Source organism: Phyllopteryx taeniolatus, chromosome 13 (genome assembly GCF_024500385.1).
Source record: "Phyllopteryx taeniolatus isolate TA_2022b chromosome 13, UOR_Ptae_1.2, whole genome shotgun sequence".
Lineage (NCBI taxonomy): Eukaryota > Metazoa > Chordata > Actinopteri > Syngnathiformes > Syngnathidae > Phyllopteryx > Phyllopteryx taeniolatus.
Window position 1 is genome coordinate 6480137 of NC_084514.1, and position 21300 is coordinate 6501436.

A 21300-nucleotide genomic window follows, 5' to 3' on the forward strand; every position below is an offset into this window, starting at 1 on the left:
TGGTGCTTTAGGACCTGGGAGGGTGTTGAAAATCACGTGACCTCAAGAGTAGAATACTGTGTTGATTTCAGCAATATTTCAATACAATTCAATCAAATTCATGATCAATTGAGTTGATCTGGTCGAGTACGACCGGCTCGCAGTTCTGAGGTTCGGGATTCGATGCCCGGCCTTCCCGCGTCGAGGTTTGCCGTGGGGGGAGGGGGAGGGGGGGGACTCGTATGGACGCCGTGTAAAAAAAAAAAAAAAGAAAGAAGAGGAAAATAGAGAGCGGTAACGTCAACCGAGATCGCAATCTTGGCGTCTTCGCAGAAGGAGCGCGAAGCAAAGAGCATTCACAACAACAGATGCGGAGAAGCAAGATATTCCCCATCCACGGCCTTCTTAAGGAGAATTGTCGGTTCAGGCCAAATTCGTTGCGTCTTGTGCGAGTCTAAAAACAAGCACTTTCTTTCACTTTCCCTAGTTTTGGAGAACTTTTTTCCCCCCAATTGTTGGCTAATTTAGCAGCTTTGTTAGTCAGTTCACAATGTTTGCAAAACTATGGAAACAAGTTGTTTCGACAGCAAAACGCTATGCAGCATAAACAACGCAGACATCTTGCTTTAATTTAAAAAAGTGTTGTTTTTTTCCTATTGTGCCTTAAGTTATAAAAAATGGTTATTGTACAGAATTGACAGAAGGGATGCACCGATACCAATTTTTCCAGCCCAAGTACAGGTACTGACATTTGAGTACTCGTCGGTACCGAGTACCAATACTTAATAATGCCATTACGTCTTGTAATTGTGATTTAAAAAAGGTGATTTACTTTGAATCAAATATTGTTCAAACCCAAAACAACCTTTTCTTGACCACGGCATACTCCAATCACAACTCGTCACTAGTGACATTTTAACATCCAATTGGGTGTTTTTCGAGCCGTCGTGACACACATTTCACTTGAATGTAACCTGTAACACAAGGCAGTTCAGTTATGTGGTTTCTCAATCTGAACACTAGGGGGCATAATGTAAAAGAGGTACATACAGTAGATTAGACACAAAGAAGGTTGAGTTTGATACGGATAAAAAAAAAAAAAAAAAGGAATCTATGATGCCGTACGACCTCTTTGTGTTAACCACAAAATAAAGGGAACATCACAAGTTTGAAAAGAAAACCGTGACAACTGAAGCGATACTTAATCATACCATCACTTAACCGCTTCTGCTGTCATCCATTTTGCAGAGCATCCATCTGTGTCCTTAAAATATGGTGCTTAGTGTTGGAGCATTTTTTTTTTTTTTTACAAGTGGTACTGTACAGACATGGAGTATCCATCCATCAATCCATTTTCTGATCCGCTTCGCTTCACTAATGACAGTTTAAAACCATGTTTCACTTTTGTACTTAAAGGAGAGTTTGCAGTGTTAAAACTGTTAGCATTTGCATTAGCACTGTTACATTTAAGTACAGAACCTAAATACTTTTGTACTCTCTCCTCCTTCCCTAATTCAAGTGGCACACAGAACGTCGGCGAGGCAGGAAAATCCTGGTTGATCCCTGACAGCAGTCGGAAGCCGCAGTGATGAAAAGCAATAACTTTTTTTGGGGGGCGGGGGGGGGGGGCATCACTACAGCTGCTGCTAGTAAATAGTAGCAGTGGAAGGGTGGGCGTGTGGTGGGAGTGGCTTGTTTTTATCTCCAGTAGACAATAAAGGCAGTGTCCAACTCTGGCGACATCAACATTCGCGGCGATAATGACAGGCAGCCGCCGTCCTATCTTATCTTTGGGCCAGGTAGCGGTGTACCTGAGGGGGCGGGGGGAGGGTAACCGTAGCGATAAGCAGCGTTTGGACCAATAGGAAGCCTCTCTGGTCCGACTGTGCGGGATAATGGAGAACGCCACTGGAGACGGGAAGTGCTCGGAAAAGTGAAAAGCACTTTATGGCACACCTGAATGCGGCGGCGTTGGGTTTCCCGTCCCGCTCCCGGTGGGGGAAGCCCAATACAGGGCCATAACACAGGGTGGTTGCAAGTGGGGCGACAGAGCTCAAGTGATGTGAGTGACAACATCACGTCCCGCCATTCATCAGGTGACCCGAGGGGGATTCCCCTGGGATGTGCTGGGGTTACACTGGAGAATCGGACCTGGTTCAGATAAGACTTTTTCAAGGTGTAAAAGTTCACCGTAAGGATGGCCGTTGGACTACAGGGCGGGAAAGATAACATCCAATTTGTTATTTTTAAACAGTAAACGAACAAGGAAAGGGCATTTTACAATTACATAGTTTAGCAATTAAAAGCTAACTTTGTTAGCCTGGGTAAACTTGTGCAAGCTCCGTTAGATAGCTTGCGGCAACTTTGCTATCTTGGATAAACTCATGCAAACTCCTCTAACCTCGGTAAACTTGCTAGCCAGCGTAAAAAAATAAATTATCCGAGGTAAGGTCACGTTAACAATGCTATCAAGGGAAAATTTGTGCGAGCTTCACAAGCGAGGGAAAATGTGCTAACTTTGCTAGCCCGTGTAAACTCATGCCAACTTTGCCAACCGGGGCGAAGCTTTGCAAACTTCTAACCTGGGTAAACCTAGGCTTACTTCACTACGTTGGGTAAACGTGTTAAATTCACTAGCCTTAGTAAACTCCTGCTAACTTTGCTAGCCTTGGTAAATTTGTGCAAACTTCAATAGGATGAGAAAACCTGTGCTTACTTCACTAGCCAGCATAAACTCATGCGAACATCCTTAGACCAAGTAAACTCTTGGTAACTTGGCTAGGCAGGATTAACTTGTGCTTCAGTACAACTTCAGTAGCCTGGGTAAACATGTTCTAACTTTGCTAGCCTGAGTAAAAATAGCAAAGACTTCACTAGCTTGTGTAAACGTGTGTTACCTTTGATCCGCTGGGTAAACCTGTGCTAACTCCACTAGCTTGGGAAACGTCAAGCTAACTTTGCTAACCTGGGTAAGCTCGTGTTAAATTCACTAGCCTGTGTCAACTCACGCTAACTTCACTAGTCAAGGTAAACTTGTGACAACTTTGTTAGCTAGGCTAAACTCAAATCAAATTTACTAGCTGTGCTCATGTTGTACTAACTTCACCATCATGGGTAAACCTGTGCTAACTTTGCCATCTTGGTTACATGGAAAATGGATTGCTGGATGGACTTTCTACGATGTTGCCATCAAAGGGATAGGGAAAATTATCTGTTAATGTTCGAAATTCCTGTTTCCACTTGAGTGTTTAATCTAGCAGAATAATGCTTTGCAACCGAGTGGATGTCATTTTACTTCTTCAGACAGCAAACTAGGTGAAACTGAATGAACATCATCTGCTGGAACAGATGATGAACCCCAATCTTACATCAGTTGCTTCCAGACGCGATAAGTCGACAATCATTCACACAATCGGCAGAATCCTGAACGATCAAGGTTCCCGACGGCGTAACCAGCAGTGCGTTTTGACGTGACTTCACCAAGCCTCTAAAATTGAAGCGCACATCTATCCCTTGAGGACCGACGTCCTATAAGTCACCCGCAGACAACGCCGTGTTTGGACATGGAGGTGTATATTTACCAAGTGGCGGCAAATCAAGGACGACACGGCTGCAGAGTGTTTTTGGGGTGATGAAAATGAATGAAAAAAAGACAAACGGTTCACAAGACATGACAAACGCTCTGAGTCGGCATCTTCACATTTTTTTCAATCCGAAATTCCTCTGTGCTTGCTAGTTGTGTGGGTCATTCCAGAATTGGAGGACGTTTTCTGTTCTCGCCCATGAAAATTCCAATAATCTAAAGCACAAAATACAGAAACTTGCTGTGTATATCATAGTTGTCCTAAGACAAAGTATAACTGCAACAGTAGTGAAAGGGATTCCGAAATATGATTACACCTTGTGGATTCAAAACAACCACATACCTTTGCCTTAAAGTCTCCTAGCTTAATGCCAACACATTTTGGGAACTGTCATAGACAGGCTATTAAATAGCATCGGTTTCGCTGTGTTTTTATCTTTTAAGCAAAGGATAGTCGAAAACAGACGGTGACAACACATGTAGACAAACAATAAAACAATACTTAGAGGCATATATTCTTTATCCTCTGCAAAGAACAACTATTATTATTATGGTTTACTGAGAATTAAAGTGGAAATAAGTGGAAAAAACTGTTTAATTTCTTTACATTCTAATTAATTACTGTTTGTTTTTATGAAGTACAATAAACACAGCAAAATATATAACATAACATTGCTGGTGTCTAAATTGTCCTCCAATTCTGGAATGTCCCATATTCTGTGCAGTGTTAAACAACAAACAACAAATCTAATATTTTTAGACATGGTATTTCTGCACCTGTGGATACTACCAGGCTGCCTCTTCCTTCCCTTCGGTCCCTCAGTGTGGTCAGGAGATGACACTCTTTCTGGGTCGCTCCTGTCACAGTCCAAATGCCACACAAGCGGGGGTTGGGAAGCAGGGGAGTTAGGTGACCTTTAGAATAGTCCACGTTGGAACATGCTGCTTCCATGCCGATTGTCACCCATTGTTCACATTGACAAGACTCCTCGTACTACTTTTGGCCAAATATATCACTCTTTCATATTGTTACATTACAAACTCTGTATACAATCTCACTGGAAGCAACCTGTGTGATTCTTGATTTTAGTGGAAGTCAAACTGCTTTGAAGTCATGGTTGAATTGCACAAGGACTTAAGGAAGTTCGTCGAGCATACATTTTTAGTAGGGGTCGTTTGCAGTTTTAAAACAGCATATATATATATATATTTCGGTAACAGGACTGAGTTGAGATTTTAACCCCAACAAGTCATCGTTGAAGTATCATAAAATGTGCAGAAGAAAATGAGTGAACTTACTTTTGGCCTTCCCATGGCCTGCAGAGTATCTGAATGATGCAACTACTTGTGGACCATGTGACTTTTTTCAGAGGGGGCAAGTGTTACGATAACAGGACTGAGTGAAAACCGAGGGAAATGATTTGATGCGATTTTAAACATTTTTTTTTATTTTTTAAAGAAAACTTTAAATATAGTTAGGATAAGGAGTAACACATTTGTAAAATGAACTACAATATTTGTAAAGGCTTTACATTATTATATTGCATGGTAAAGTGCAATTTTAGGAAGGAACCTTTTTTGGGGTTCAAAGTCGTTTAAATGAACCTTTGAAATTGTATGTATTAAATATTCAATCAGATCGATGTGCCAGACACTTTGCTTGAGAAAAAACACATTTTAGAGCTAATTTTATCGTGCATTTATACTTCCTTGGGACGCAAATGGCACAGATTCTGATGAATGGCCCTGTATCGTTTTTAGCGTAACATGTCGATCATATTTGTATAGTGTGCTAGCTGATCTTCATGTCGCTTGAAAGTAGTTCAGCTTGAACGTAATTTTGTTACATTTTTCATATGATTCCCTACTGCATTTTTAAGTAGCAATGTTGCAGCACACTGCCTTTAAAAAAGTGAACGAGCCTCAAGCTGACCCGCATCCCCCGTCTCGTTGTCGTTCACTTCCCAGTCAAACATGTCATCATGCCTCCTTCCTGTCAGTCAAACTTGGCCTCTCTCAATCCCTCGGTTCATGTTCTCATGCTCCATTGTTGTTTTAAATAACATCTGATTAGCAGGCACAGCTTCCTAAAAATAAAAATAAGCTCTCTCGTCATATCTGCTCGAGAGTCTATGTTACTTTCCACCCTTGTTCCAGCTCTGCCTTTTCAGTTTTAAAACCGTTCCTCTGCCTTTTCCAGGAAAACTTTTATTTATTTCCACCCAGTGATATCTTCCTGGCAAGAGAGGATCGCCAACTAAAAGCTCCATGCTGCCCGGGGCAAAAACAGATCTGCGTTCTCTGCACATAAATAACAGAAGCGTGGAAGAAGTCTGTGTGGTGGTCTGCTGCAGAAATGAAACCTTTGCCTCAGTCTGCCTGAATCTCAACGGGCCATTCAGACATTTGCTTGAAGACACTTTAAAAAAACAACAGAATATCAACCCAAGATGGACATATGAGCGGCTCTGCAGTGGATACTGGAAGAAAGCCATCTTGTCTCAAGAGAGTTTTAGCAGGAAACTACTAAATATTAAGCGTTACATTATGTTCAAATTGGACTATTTTCTGGAAAACCGTTCCGCTCGACAAAACATTAGTCTTCCTGCAAACTGCTTTACAAACATGGCGGAGGTGAAAACTAAAACATGGCAAAATAGAGTTTTATGGCCAAAATATAAAGCCATTTTCATCAAGTAATATTAAATGCATATATTTTCTAGCAAGATGTTACATAAAATCTTAAGGAAAAAGGTTGAAACTTGAGAAACACGAAACAATAATCAAATAGTTTATCTACTGTACATTAAGGATAAGTAGCCGCTAGCTAAAAAAAAAAAAAAGATAGCTATCTAGCTAGCTACATAAATGTTTGTACAAAAATGTTAAAACTTATAAAATGTACAACGGTAAAAATACTACACAGTACATGCATGGGTCATTCCAGAATTTGGAGGACAATTTAAGCACCATTATATTTGAAAAAAACGGACCAATTACGTAGTTTTTTTTTGAATTGGTCATCAAGAGGGAGGGACAAGTGAAAACGCTATTTTAGCTTCTCTATATAGGAATCATTTTTATGACAGCTACAGGAAAATTTTCCTCAGTAAAACTATAATTTTTACAACAAGTGCATGTTTTAGTATTTTGTGCATGGGTTCTTTGAAATTTCATAGAGAGAATAGAAAATATTCTGGAATGACCCAGATAGCTAGCTAGCTGCTAGTTAGGAAGATCGCATACAATAGTAAAGATGTTTGAATATAATTTTAATCAGACACAAAAAAAGCAAAGTGAGAAAATTCTGGTGATAAACAGTCTCATTCCAAATGAATACATTGCTATTCAATTGGCATTACTTTAAAGAAAAATATTTTAAAGTCTAAAGTGGATGTCAACAAAGTCCCATTGTTGTTATTAAAAATGATTAGTTTGTGATTACTTTTTTTCCATTTGTTGTCACGTGGCGGAATCTGTCCAGCTGCCGTGACTTTGAAGTAGGCTTTAGAAAGGCGCTATTTAGCTGGCATTGTGTGCACAAAGCTAATTTATAGGAGCTGACCCTGACTCCTCTTTTGTGCCACAGCCATCTTGGAAAACAATGGCAGGAAGGCTCGAAACTTGAGAGGAACTGATTCTGCTGTTTTTTTTTCTTTTTCTTTCTGCTCTTATTCAGCTGAGAATTTTCCCCCGACAAGTAAAATGGCCCTGTTTTTGTGTCCAACAGGAGCAATAAAGTGATGCCTAAGCATTCCATAGGCAGGCAATAGGGTTGGGTTTAACTGGACACATGGGGACAGTTGTTTTGTTGAAGAGGAGGTGTGAGAGGGGGCGAGGGTGGGGGGAAGCCATGGCCGCCTGGTGACCCAACAGTGACCCGGTGGCCTCCTGGTGGAGGGATCAAGGCCTGGATGGGAGCCGGCTAAGGGTTAGAGGTTTAAGGGTAACAAATCAAGCAACACCTCGCCAGCATTCAAGCACACATGCCGTGTCTTTTTGGACTGCGTGACTGCACAAAACAAATATAGAAACGCTTATTTTTATTCTCCGTGGTGGAACCGGCTTCCGTTTTGGAAGTGATATAAATTAGGGACAAGGGGGGATTACTGTACAAGTCTAAATCAGAATCATTTTTACACCCGGACCACGTCGAAAGACATACAGTATTTCAAGTTTCTGTCAAGTATGAGACATTTGCTTACAGTGGCTATACAAAGTCTACACACCCTTGTTCATATGCCAGTTTTTTTGTGATAAAGAAAAAATTAGACCAAAGACGTTTTCTACCTGTAATACAGCCTATAACCTGTGCAACTCAAGTGATTTTTGTGTGTGTATCTTTTCGAGAGGGGAAGTAAAAAAAAAAAAAAAATAGTCCAACACCATACCTACAGTGAAGCATGGCTTTTCTTCAGTTTAGTCAAGATTAAGTGAATTATGAACAATTCGAAATAGCAGTCGGTGCTACCACGAAGCCTTCAGCCTTCTAATAGAAAGCAAAAAAAAAAAAAGTCAGGAAAAGGCAACTAGAACATCTGAAATTTATGAGGGGTTAATCAGTGAAATGGTGGTAGGTGTTTGATGACTCACTGCGAATAGCAAAAAATCTGCAGAAAATTGACATCCATTATAATTGTATTGGGGGGACAAAAATAAATAAAGAAACACCCAAAATTCATATATAATGTATAAACCACCAATAAGAGTTTTGGGGGTTGGTCCCCTCCTCAAAACAGGAAATCTGAAAAAAAAAATAATAATAAATAATAATAATAATAAAAATAAAAAAAAATTTGTATCAGAATTTGTGTTAAAGGGCTTCTACATAATGGTGTATTAACTACTGCTGAAACATGATGGTAATTATTGGTAATTACCACTGCTTTTTATTTAAGGCAGCTGTGCATGAACTGTACATCCATCCATCCATTCATTCATTTTCTATAGTGCTTATCCTCATTAGGGCCACGGGTGAGCTGGAGCCTATCCCAGCTGACTTTGGGTGGGAGGCAGTGGAAACGGTCGACAGTTAATCGCAGGGCAGCACTGTACATATTTTCTTTTTCTTTGTATTTATCATTCGTGTGCCGCTTTTGTAAAACGAGAATTTCCCAATTTTATGGGGTATTATATTCGATGCTTTAATTTTATGTTTTAGTGTGGGGAACAAAAAAAAATCATACACATACAAGGTGATCTAACTAATTACTGTACATCTCATAGTGGGAAAAAAAAAGTTAAGAGTTGTAACAAGTTCTCTTTGTGCTTGCGACACTCGTTTGTCAATGTTAGCATGAAGTGAGTTGACGATTGAAAAAAGGGTCAATTGTAAGGCAGCACTGACAAACAATCATGCTTTAAGGTCATTTCAGAAAACGTCTGAAGACAACGACCGCCCTATAGGCAACACACATCGGAGTCTAAAGGCATCAGTCAACTTTATGGTCATCTTTTTCAGTTTTTACAGGGCACCACTTGTTTTTCTGCCATTAGTATCTGCTTATAAAAGAATTTGGGGTCATAAAGATGTGCTGCCAAACAGCCTCACATCTTCCCTTTAACTCGAGGTGTTCCTGTGTATCCGTGAACACTCACACAGCTGTATTGGTGTTCAAACACCTCAATCACGGTATCTATTGATAAAGAACATTTTACAATGCAATTAACATGGTTTTAAAATGATGACGTAAAACGACCTCAGCAAATAATGTGCAGGGAGATTTATTTTTTTTTACCTTCGTTGGGCAATTTCAGGATATCTGGCATGCTGAAGGTCAGCCAACAGTTTCCCTTAAAATAATCTTCTGAACTTGTTCCCATTTTTAAAGACTTTTGGTTATAATTTGGGGTCCCTGTAAAGCATAAAAAGACAAACATTCATTGGTTGAAATACAAGGATGTTTTCCAGTACTTTTCTTTGGATCATTTAAAGTCTTTCAGTTTTGGAATGCTAGTCGCACAAAACCAGCAAGGAATTGCGAAACTAATGACATTTGAATAAACTTTTAAAATCTAAGATGCACTGCAACACAGATGTGGAAGACCAAAACATGTCCAGTTAATGAATTGTAAGTAGAAAAAGTCCATTAGAGGAATTAATAGAAATCTTGAAAGGAAATTGATAACATAGAGCAGGGAGGAAAAAGGGTCACGGTGAGGCCCTAGCCTTAATCAGCCCCCATTCTGTTCTCCCGCTTGGAGAGTGACTGAGAGGGCACTGAGTGACGCAGGTAAGAGCCAGGCGTCCAACCAGCCCCCCGAGAACCGCACCTCTCTTATCTGCGTACGGAACGGAAGAGGAAGGAGTGACAAAGGCCAGGACTCTGGGTGTGATAAGGAAGGGCCTTGTGTCCAAGCTCTGGTCCTCCATCACACCATGCCGTCCTTTGAGTGAGGCCAACCGGGGGCCAGGAGTTAACCAGAAACCGGGAACCTCTTCAAGATGGCATTTTTGGTTCTCATTTGTATGTTGTAGCAAAAGCCAAGAGCCAGGAAGGTAGGGGCAGATGGAGGGTGAGGGTCAGCTGGAGTTCAGGGCAGCAGAATTTTCGTCTCCATGCAGGAAAGCTAAATTACTTCCGGATTTCGGCGTCTAGCCCGGTGTTGCTGTTCCTACTCTTCCTGCCCCGTCATCCTCTACTCTCATTCCTTCCAACATCACCACCCAAATTTATTTCCTTGCTCTTTGTCCGCCAATTGCTCGTCAGTCCTGTTGGGCAGTTTGTCCGAGGGCAACGATATCTGTAGGGAAGCAGTCCTTGAGAAGGATACCTCGGTTTCTCTGGCAGTCCAGCTCACCTATGAAACCGTACCAGTAGATGACAAGCCCAGGTCCAAATCTGAGGTACCAAAGAAAAATAAGGAAAAATTTAGTCTTAATAGCAATGAGTCATAAAAGCTATGTCATGACAGCATGATAGAGAAAGTATGATAAAAAGCATAATTAAATCCTAACAGATAGAAAGATGCAAGACCAGCGAGTCTGATCTGTAAGAAATAAGGTCACAGAGTCTTTGATCACCGTCCAGAAAACTCAAAACAAAAATCCTGCTGTCCAGCAAGATAAAGGTCTCGCTAACAGGGTGATACACACTTCATCACATTACAATGGCAGGGAAATAACAATAATATGCAGAATAACAAAGCACCAACAAGGCCTCCGGAATCTGTCATCAGAAGCCTTTGGTATATTGCAGAGCATACAGAGTTCAGCGCAAAGCCTCAGACTTAACATCTCATGTGGCGGTTAATGTTAGCCAGTCCAACAGAATCCAGCTGTTTCATTCACATTTGCTTTGAAAGCGCATCCCCCCCCCAAAAAAAAAATCGTTGGTTAGCATTGCCGGCCCCAAGAGGCGCAAGTAATGAGTTTCCAAGCAGCTGAGAAATCAGATTCAGACTATTTAAACATGAACGGATTCTATCTTTGATATTGCGCTGTTGCGCTCACAGCTTTGCTGCAATTCTAGGGCTCGCTACTCCTGAGGGTCGGAAAAGGTGCAGAAGCAGTCAAACGGGAGAAGCTCTTCACTGGCAATGTCTAGGGCTCACCCTAAAAAAGACACTAAATCATCTTTCAAACTCTTTATTGCACCCCAAAGAGTCCCTGGTGGCCTCTCTCTGCCTCATGGAGATCATACGTTTTCTTTAAACGCCGGCTGCCACGCATGAAGACGTCACAGTTGAACTCTGAACCGAGAGCACCTTCCTTCTCCGTCTCCACGCAAAAAGCAGGATTTGGGGCGCTGACAGTGCAGCCATCCCAGACATTGTCGACAGTTAACACCATTGCGGGCCCCCCGAGGACCTGGACAGGAAACGGGCAAAAAGGGCCACATGGCGCTGCAGAAGTTCAGCTCAGAGGTAAAGTGCATAAAAACTTCATCCGGGGCTAAATTCACATTGACATACAGCCTCCAAATCCCCTCCCTACGGTGTGGTTTTAATATCAACTATGGGAATATTTTGTATGATTATGATTTATAAGCACTTAAAAGACACCTAAGTGGTTGACCTTACAACTTCAACAGCATATTTTAATAGCATATATTAAAAACACCCCTACTGTTCCAGCACATGTGACGGCTTGTATATCGGTGTCTGGTGCCATATTGACAAGGCCTTGAGGCACTATTCTACTTACAGACGCATCAAAAATATGTCCGGGTAAAAGCACAACACCCCCATCTCCATCTCCCCGGAGAGGCCCAAACAGCAGTACACGCTCCTGTCCTGCACCCCATCCCTGCATTCTAACTTTACTGTGTGTGATTTACGGTGCTGTATCTATGGGTGAACAGGCCCGGAGAAAGCCCCCAGATGCACGCTGCAAGTTCACCGCAATGTCACACACATACCTCAGCTTCTCAACACTGCAGACCAAGTAGCCCCCCTTACCCTAGAGTCTCACCGTTTCCATGGTGGACGGCAACACGTCTGCTGAGTCTTAATATGGAAATGTTATGGAAACAAAATGTAAACATTTACATTAGATGACTTTTGAACAGGGGTTATAATCTTTTTATTCAGCTGCTGGGTTGTGCGTAAGGCCGACGGTGTGAGAGGGGAGACGGGGAGGGCTACGCAACATCGAAGAAAGGGGGCTGCGTAGAACGAATTGAAAGGTCAAAACTGTACATCAACAGATAAGACGGCGGAGAACGATACGTCACAACCCGCGCCTGTCAAGGGGAGGGCGAGCACAAATTGAAACGCAAAATTATCAACACCAGGGGAGCTGTGTCACCAAGGCCTTCCCATACGCTAAAGAAAAATAAATAGACTTTGAATAGTGCTCAGAATGAATCCTACTAGGACGCTTAGGTAAGAAGCAGACTCTGGGGATTGAAACAACAACACTGAGGGGGGAACGGAGTGGTCAGGGGGCCACGGCCGAGTTGGAAGTCTGCACTCAGTAACTCAAAGTGTGGAATCACAGACAAAGTACTGCAAAAAATACACAGCACTTATATTGAAAGTGACTGTTCTCACAAGAATTTGGCAGGATTCACCGTTTCCAAACCTTAGTGTCAGGATCCAAAAAGGGTCAGCTTTTATTTGCTCGTTGATTAATAATAGAATGTTGAAAGGTATTTTAACTCATTCACTGCCAGCCTTCCCAGTTAACATGGATATTGGACTTCTAAAGCCGTCAATGGCAGTGAATGTGAGTGTCAAGCCTTGCTTTTTGTTTTTTAGGCAGGTGGGGGGACCTTTTGTCTCATGATTTCTTTAGTAATACTTTACGAACCTTTATATGTATGTCACTGTCAGAGTAATCCCTCGCATACTGTATATTTTTAAGTCTAGGTCCTGCAGAGGAAGTTGTGTCTTGTGGTGAAATATTTGGGGAATAGTGTTTAGTGCCAAGAATGTGTGAGACGCAAACAAGGAATTTGCCTTAGTACGTCAGTACATACGTACTGTACAACCAAAACTGAAACTAAAATAGTGCAATAATGAAGTAAGAATGAGCCCTTTTTTTGTTGTTAACACCACTTGGATCATATGTAAGACCTCTCTTTAAATCAATACGACCATTAGGACTGGGTGATATGGGATCAAACGTAGATCATAATAGGGACACATTATTTTCTGATATCCCGACACATAACCAAATGATTGGTTTTAAGGATTACTTGTCATTGCTTAGGATAACGCCTTCATTTTCTTCTTTTCTTTTATTTTTAAGGATCATCAGACGCCCGGGATCAAAATTTTAGAATAAAGGGGTATGATGGAGGTTGGGGGTTTGTGTCACTCCAGGGTATTTTGCCCAACAAATGGGGGGTGGCACTTGACAGGCCAGGGTGTGGATCTGTCCTGCCAGCCTTGCTCCAGGTTGGTGTTAATGAGCTGGTCATATGTAAAGCAGGCGCTAAGCAGCCTACAATGGCAGCGAGGTATTCTAGAACAAAAACTCTCGAAAAGGAAATGAGAAAAATGCACCTGAACACAAAAGCATTGAAATCAAATCATTGAAAGCATAACCTCTCCACACACTGCTGACTGGTAAATATCAGGCCTTTTACTGTATGCAAAAAAAAATCAGCCTTGGTTACCTTGATTTTAAGGTCACGATGTGGTTCACATTTGGTATAGTAAAGGAACAAAATGGAAAACAAACTATCTTTTGTGTAAAGGTTTAATTATATTTCAAAAGACATGACAATTATTATTGCCTTGGTTTGAATTGAAGAGCCCTTCCTGTCCCTTACCTAATAATTCAATGTGAGAACTCAACAGAATGTACATATTGAAAAATCTAAAAAAATTATACCCCTAGTAAATACAGGATAAAACAGTAAAGGTTTGTATTTATTATTATTATTTTTTTATATAAAGAAGTCTGAGGTTGACGTAGAAAGTTGGGATGGGACTCGCTGCGTAACTTGCAATGTTACATCACAATATTAGAATACTAATAATATTGCGATGCAGCAATAATCAACATACGATACATAATAAATTTACAGTATGTAACTGAAAAAAAATTCCACACTAAGCATACGATACGTTATGAAATATGATAACCGAATGTTTTGTTTTTTCAGGAGCAAGCAGAAACAACCCGCTATAAGAGTTAAAAGCATAAACGGCAAAAAGACTTTGATTTCATTGCTGTAATCACGTTATAGTGGACATTTAATGATTTATACATAATGTTCAAGGTGACTTAAGCAGTACATAATAAAACATTGTTTTCCTTGGTTGTTTAGACACTCAGGGAGGAGAACACAAAGATTCACATCTTATTAAAAGGTCAAAATAGCCATAAAGCAATTAGACAGATATTTGACACTTGTGCATCAATACTGTATCGTAAAAGAACATGATACAGTATCACAATAATAATATCTTGCCACACCCCTAGGAGAAACCAGTAATCATTGTTTGATGGACATGCCAAAGTTAATATGATTTGCCAAACTCAGTGAGGAAAAAGTTCAAACCTCAAACAGGGCCAAAACACAATATGCACCTTGACGAATGATCAATAAAATCACGATAGGATAATGCTCTATTTAAAAAGACCGACAATACATCACCTGAATACAGTACAGACTTATTTCAAACAAATACTGCTGCAATAATTTAGGCAGCCTGAGCCTCCACCTGAGTCCTTGCCATAACGATGTCTTTGTTTTCAGCATCCTGTTTCTCTGTGTCCAACTAAGTCACATTACGTTACCATCATCATGTTGTAAACCCACAACGACGACGGCAACGGCTATTGAAAACTCTGGTGTGCATGTATATAGGGTTTCTTTACCAAGTAACAATGCCAACTATTGGCCTGGCATGCATATTAGTTTAGTTTTTGTAGGTCCATGTTAACATTTTGACGCTGTCATTTTATGCGAAACCTTTTTAACAATGCTATTTAAAAAAATAGTCCAAACACAAAACATTAAACCCCATCTGTATCCGGAAAATGTATTCATTATGTTGATTTGCCTTATTTATTTTCTTGCATATGCATTTTCAACACCTTGTACAGTGTCCTTGAGTGCCCAGAAAGGCCAATAAATAAAATGATCATCACTAGACACCCAGCTTGTGAGTTTTAAGGGCCCTGTGGTAGATGCTAGCTACCCTGACAATACAGTACAAGGCTCTGTACACCCAAGTGGTGTAGTTAAAGGTGGATTGTGGATGTCCACACACACAGCAAAATAAATCACGACTCGCAGCGGACTTTAAATCCTTCCTTGTATAAATAACAACAATTCAATGGAAGAGTTAACCTCCCCACACACAAGTTAATAGCCAGACGAAAGCACCACTTCTTGTTGCTTTTATGTGACAATATGTATAAAAAAAAAAAAAAATAAAAAAAAAGACACGGCACTACTGTATGTGTATGTGCATCAAGCTGCACAAGAACTGTAATTAAGGCGGACGAGGAGGCACTAAAGAATAAAATGTCTCGTAGCGTGTGTAATTCTCCTTGACACTTTAATGTTTTCCGTCACTGTGGTATGGAAATGCAAGGTGAGTGGTGGATGTGGTTCGTCTTGGTCACTGCTGGAGACAGAGGGAGTGGTTATTTTGTTTGTTTGTTTTTTTCACGCAAAGGTATGTTTGTGTATTGTGCTGATGACTGAGTGTGTGAGGTGTGAGGTCTGATTGAGTGCTGGGAATTCTATGTTTCGCTAATGTATACTCATCTGTGCAATTTATCAGTGCCAGGACAGATACGGGAAGATTACAAAGCGTTATCTAGTTGCCATAGCAACAACATCGGGTTCAGGGCACACCCCATCTGACCAAGAATTATTTTATCATTTGCATTACATTGTTTAAAAAATATACAATCACAAATCATTTCAACAAAACGCTATTGCAGTATATCACTGAGAACAGTATTTCAATATGACATTAACTGAAGAGAAAAATAGAAAATTAGCATGAATTGCTTGAAAACCACTACAAAGTAGTTGTTTAAAAAATATCAGTATAGTAAATCCCCATTAAAAGATTTCTGCAAAAACAATATGAATAGATTTTTTTAAAAATACAATTTTACATCATTACACATCATTTTACATCACCCATCGTGACCATTAACTACATAATCCAAACTGGATTTGATTGAATGATAAAATCTCAAAATCCCTCTTTTTTCCCGCAGAAATAACCTTTGACATTTGAAACACCCCCAAAGCTGCTCAAGCACACTTCACGCACACACGCTCTTCTTTATCTCCCAATTGCAAATTCTCACTTTCTCTGACCCCCCAGTGTGCCTGACAAAGCTGCCATTACCTCCGTCACCTTCTCACACTTACCTTAAAATCTTATCTCACACACGCGCGCACAGTTTGACTGACCCTTTGCCAATCAGTTCACTGATAAACTGCTTTACACATTTGTGCATGAATAAGCACATAGTGATCTTATAATAGAAGGACTTATTTGGAGATATTTGGTTTGAGGCAGGAGTCTGTTTTGGAACACTGCAATCGCGTAACTGTACTACATTAGCACATAGAGTACAGTTAAGGCCGCAATTAGTCATACTCTGGCTGAACTCGTAGGAAAAAACAGAATTTCTATTTGGCTAATAGGTGTGTTATTGTTGGAAGAAGTTGTGTTGGCGATATTAATGACAAATATGTACAAATTTACAGTTTGAAAACAATTGCTATCTTTGATTTCATTGGACAATTCTGAGGAATCTAGCATGATCTACATCAGCATCCAGCAACTAATCTATTATAATTACATATGCCTGCACAGTATTGAGAACTAGCAGGAAGAATGAAGCATTTTATGAGAATGTAAAAAAAGATATCATTTAAAACACCACTTTGTTGTATATTTTTTTTAGGCTCAAAGATACCCATTCACAAAAATTCAAATGCACTCTAACTCAAAACATATCACTCAGATATAACTGCGATGATATGTTTGTGTACAGCTTGTCCTAAATAGTTTGAAATCAAGGTAAAGTACCTGCAATCAACAATGTTGCATTTACGCAGTTCGGTCATGTTGGAGACAAATTGTCTATTTATTAAAGTAATAAGTACCATTTCCAAATAAATGCTCACATTGTTGCTGTCCAAATTGAACACAGCAATTGCAATCATCAAATTAACAAGAGACTATATTGTTAAAAAAATGCTTAAACGTATGAACATTGAATAGCTTGAATGTGTCAGATCTGCTTCATTTGAATGCGAACACACCAATAATAATGCTAGCAAGACCTCCTCTCTGAGACATGATCTCCTCACTTACAGCGACTCTGCATCCTGGCTAATCACCGCCTACATCATGGAAATGGCTTGATCCCCTCAGTTATGACATGCTGAGTGAGAATTCATTAACACCTGATACTGATCATATTAAATTCTATTAAAGCGATCCTGCGTAAGTATGATACTGCAATGATGAGAAGGTAATCATAACTGTGCTGCGCAGGACTGACGTGCCCTTCTGATATCTAATATGCCCAGTAAAAAATATGTATATTTGAATTTCATTGGAGCTGAATAGTGGCCATAGCGCTAATTTGAAGAGCTGTTCACAGACTCCCTGTGGCATTGGACGTGTTGCATGTCTCTAAGCCTCGACATGGAGATGAGAAGCTCCCCATGGTGGGGATTGGATGTGCAGACAGAGAGGAGCGCGGTGCCAAGGGGATACATGCTCCTTTAACCTGTTATTGTGAACCCCCAGCAGCCCTTGCTGATAATTGCCTCCTGTCTCTGGGGAGAGGTGGTCAAAAGGAAGGCACCGGGACAACCATTTTGGGATGGCCCCACTGCCTTGGCCCCTGACGGCCCCTCACAGCCCTGGTCCTAATCCTGCCCTTAACCCTGGCGGCGAATATGTTTTCAATTTAGGATGCTCCCCCGCTGAAGTCGTTGCCCTAATCAACAGCAGTTTGTACTGTAACCCTATCTGGCCTTGTGAGGGCAGCGTCAGGCTGACCGGGCGCCTGCAAACCTGATGTGTCCAGCTGAGTGTTAAGTGTGTGCATGCGTCTATGATAGTGTGTGTGTGTGTGTGTGAGGTCAAAGGATCTGCGCCCGATACATCCACATATTGCTGTGATGTGGCCATAAACATACAAATCACCCATGATAAACAACCCAGTAGACCAAAATGCTACATAATTAAGACACCCAGGATTGGATGTTTGTTCTATTTAAAAACACTGAAAGCTCATCCTACGACATGTGATCTTGCAGCCACATGGCACAGTGAACTGGATGTTAATACTAGAAGATGGAACGTATAAGCAACGTCTCTAATGGTAATGGTAGTAATAGAACGTACTCTATAAGTAACGTCTCTCCGAAATGAATTTTTCATCTTTCACAACTACCATTTCTAAGTGATAATGGACAATTTTTCCTTTCATGTCACTGAGAGCCAATATAGTACAAACCAAGCATCGTTTATCGTGGGGGATACAGACCAGACCCACTCGCAAATTGGTGCAAAGCTGCGATCTAGAGACCATATAACAATTTATTTGCTTTTATAATTTAGTATTAACCCTTCCACACACTTTAAACACATTTAAATTTATTAAAACACACTTCTTAAACATTTTAAATGTATTTGAATACACAAAAAAAAATAAAAAATAAATAATTGCAAGCATAAAATGTATAGAAAATACTGTACGCATTGTAGTGCCTGTGGACATGCATGTGCCTTTAAGAGGCGGGGCCTGGTGGGGTGGCATGTGATGTTGGCGAGTCCTGGTGTGAGTGTCTGGCTGTGAACAGTGGCCAACAACAGCTTTTGTGTGAGTGTTTTATTGGGGATTATTGTTCTCCCAGCTGAAAAGTGCATCAGCGACTATGGCTCTTCTTTTTCACACGCGTTACAGTAACTAGTATACTGGAAAAAAGCTAGTTCAAGCTAGAGTATGCTGTATTTCATCTTACATTATTAATTATTTTTTCCCCAGCTCTTTCTCAATATTGTCTCAGTGTCGCATCCCAGAATTTTCACATTTTAACCCTGAAGCTGCCTTAATTTTGCAACATGAAATTTGGTAAGCATATCTATCATGACCGTCAATAAAGTCTTAAGAAACATGCAGGAACTTAACTATTTTGGTTTGAAACTACCATTTGATCGATTTCCAGGGGTTCTTCAAAAACAAACTTTATATTTTGTTTGATGTCTAAGAATTTTTAACCTTGTTTACTAGACAGATGGGCGATGCTAAATTGTGAAAAATCTGCATTTTGGCCCCTGAAGATCCCTTAATTTAGCAACAAACAGTTGTCGCACAATAAAGTCTCAAGAACCCCTGCCCAAAATGTTTGATATGGCCCGTTTGGCTGGTTTCGGGTGCCTTTCAAAAACAAAACTTGTCCTACAGATTTTGTCTGATTGCGAACAAATTATACTGACCTATATTAGACAGATATGGCAACGCGAGGTTGTAGGGAAATTGAGTTTTCATTATTGGCAGCGAAGTTGAATGATTCACCATAAAACACGAAACTAATAAGTCAACGCAACAAGGTCAGAGCTTGACCAATATCTTGGTGGGGGATGAAGGTCCCGCCTTGAACAGATTTATAAGCGCCCCCTACTGGCATAAATCTTCAGAGGTAAAAACTATTCCAGGCGCTCTGATTTTCTTTAGTCTTTTTTAATATTCATATCAAGTGCACCACCGGAATTTACCTGCCGTTGGGAGTCCTAGGTCCTGTTAATTCCTGCTCGTACCTTTAATTTCTTTTATAGTTATGAGCCATTGCCTCTAAGAAAACATTTTGTATTTTCATTGTACTTTTTTCCCCCCAGGAAACCACAGTATGAATTTATCTGGTCTTTACTGAGAGCTCACATGAAAGTTGGGCATGGTAAAGCAGGTGTGAATGTTTTCTTCCTCTTCGTCCATGTCTAAAAACCCCTGCCCCAAAATTAGAGCATGGCCTCTAACGTGTCCCTGGGGGGGTGGAGGGTGTTGGGGGGGGGGGGGGGGGAGAAAGAGAGAAAGAGAGAGAGAGAGAGAGAGAGAGAGAGAGGCCTGGCTTTCATCCAAGTCAGCACCTTTGGAAGTGCAGTCGTGTTACCACCACTAAATCAACATGTCAGCACCCAGCCTAGTAAACTTCTTCACCCAGACTCCACTGCTTGCAGCTACCCCACACACCTAATGAAGTGGTGTGAATGCCCATTTGTCTGGAGAGGGGGACATACAGAGGTGGACGAAGAAATACATACATTTAGTGTTTTTATTTGAACGAAGGACCGATGCAAAACAAACTGGCTATTAGTTTGGTTACGCCACCCAGGGCTGTCGACCTTGGCCTCCGATTCCGAACTGTCCCAGTTTGAGGGGCAAGTTTGGGGATGGACACGGCCTGGGGGTGGGCACGGAAAGCTGTGTGCTTACTCTGCACTTTGTTTACATTCCTGAGGGTAATTTTAGCCCCAGGGAGTGGAGAAGGGAAGGGGGTCCGACGTGTCGTTGGGGCTTGTCAGTAGTCGACGGTCCAGCCGGCGCAGTGGCGGCACCTGGACTTGTGGGTGGTAAATACAAAACAAAAAAAGACCTGCGGCAAACACAACAAACATTTTTTTATGTACCTGGTAGAGCTTTTTAAAGCCACTTTGATCATATTTAAGACCTCTCATTAAGAAAATGTGACCACTAGGAGCAGGCTCAATCGTATACAACCCCGATTCTAATGAAGTTGGGACGTTGTGTTAAACATAAATAAAAACGGAATACAATGATTTGAAAATCATGTTCAACCTATATTTAATTGAATATACTACAAAGACAAGATATTTAATGTTCAAACTGATAAACTTTATTGTTTTTAGAAAATAATCATTAACTTAGAATTTTATGGCTGCAACACGTTCCAAAAAGGCTGGGACAAGTGGCAAAAAAGACTGAGAAAGTTGAGGAATGCTCATCAAGCACCTGTTTGGAAGATCCCACAGGTGAACAAGCTAATTGGGAACAGGTGGGTGCCATGATTGGGTATAAAAGGAGCTTCCCTGAATTGCTCAGTCATTCACAAGCAAAGATGGGGCGAGGTTCACCTCTTTGTGAACAAGTGCGTGAGAAAATAGTCGAAAAGTTTAAGGACAATGGCGGCGGCACTGCATCAAAAACCGACATCAATGTGTAAAGGATATCACCACACGGGCTCAGGAAGAGTTCAGAAAACCAATGTCAGTAAATACAGTTCGGTGCTACAGCCGTCAGTGCAACTTGAAACTCTACTATGCAAAGCAAA

At 40.8% G+C, this 21300-nt stretch overlaps 1 protein-coding gene across 7 annotated transcripts in view; it reads right to left on the reverse strand.

Annotated features, from left to right (window-relative positions):
• Positions 1-6817: 6817 nt before the first annotated feature.
• Positions 6818-21300, reverse strand: part of cdin1 (CDAN1 interacting nuclease 1) — a 74848-nt gene continuing 60365 nt past the window's right edge. For 3 of the 7 annotated variants that reach the window (XM_061794868.1, XM_061794870.1, XM_061794864.1), the window contains 2 exons: positions 10364-10404; positions 8315-9417 (listed from right to left, as the gene is read on the reverse strand). In XM_061794868.1, coding sequence (XP_061650852.1) covers positions 9287-9417; positions 10364-10404 — 172 coding nt within the window. In that variant the 3' untranslated portion in view covers positions 8315-9286. The other 4 variants (XM_061794865.1, XM_061794869.1, XM_061794867.1 and 1 more) reach the window with 4 other exon arrangements.